A 771-nucleotide genomic window follows, 5' to 3' on the forward strand; every position below is an offset into this window, starting at 1 on the left:
TATATATATATATATATATATATATATATATATATATATATATATGCGGGGATCCTCATTCGTCTAGGCATCTGTAGAAAAGTGTTTGCAACAGAGAGAAGCAAAGAGAGAGCAGAGGGCTGGAGAGGGAAAGAAGCGCCAAAAGAAAATACAATAAAAGGAGACAGCAGGCCCCTTTCACTGTCTCCTTTGTCTCCTTCTGGGTCTCCTCTCAGTCTCCCTCAAACTCCCAGTTCGCTGCGTCTGCTGTGTTGTCAGCATCAATGGCGATGCCTTCTGTCACCGCGTACAGCAGCTTCCGCCGCAGCACCCCGTAGCTAGAATACGGAGGCAAATCCACCTGAACACCAGCACCAACAGCAGCAGCAGCAGCAGCAGCAGCAGCAGCAGCAAAATAATGTTCCCGCCCCAGCCATCCGCAGCAGATGCAACAGCAGACAACGTCCTAAACAGAACTAGCAACAGCCGCAGCAGCAGCAGCACCAGAAATACCACCAAGAGCAGCAACAACAGCAGCACCAATATAGCAAGCAGCAACGACAGCTCCTGTATCTCCAGCAGCAGCACGACTAGACAATAACAGCAGCAGCAGCAGCAGCAGCAGCAGCAGCAGAAGCACCTGAAAAAAGCAAGTGTGTGACTGAGGCAGCATTTCGTCTGCGAGTTTCTGCATCGCTGTGCTGCCCGCAGCTTCGCTGGAATTGAAGTGGGCCACGACGGCGTCTCCTGATGCTGGGGTGGTGATGGTTCGTGGGGATGTTTCTTCAGCTG

General features: G+C 51.2%; 1 protein-coding gene across 1 annotated transcript in view; it reads right to left on the reverse strand.

The window, feature by feature from the left end:
• Window positions 1-211: 211 nt before the first annotated feature.
• Window positions 212-771, reverse strand: part of EMH_0091810 (uncharacterized protein) — a gene marked incomplete at both ends in the record, with an annotated part of 879 nt that continues 319 nt past the window's right edge. Inside the window, 2 exons of the mRNA XM_013501771.1 lie at window positions 212-340; window positions 620-769. Of these exons, the coding sequence (XP_013357225.1) occupies window positions 212-340; window positions 620-769 (279 nt within the window). The remainder of the gene's footprint in view (window positions 341-619; window positions 770-771) is intronic.

Source organism: Eimeria mitis, genomic scaffold (genome assembly GCF_000499745.2).
Source record: "Eimeria mitis Houghton genomic scaffold, Emh_scaff7525, whole genome shotgun sequence".
Lineage (NCBI taxonomy): Eukaryota > Apicomplexa > Conoidasida > Eucoccidiorida > Eimeriidae > Eimeria > Eimeria mitis.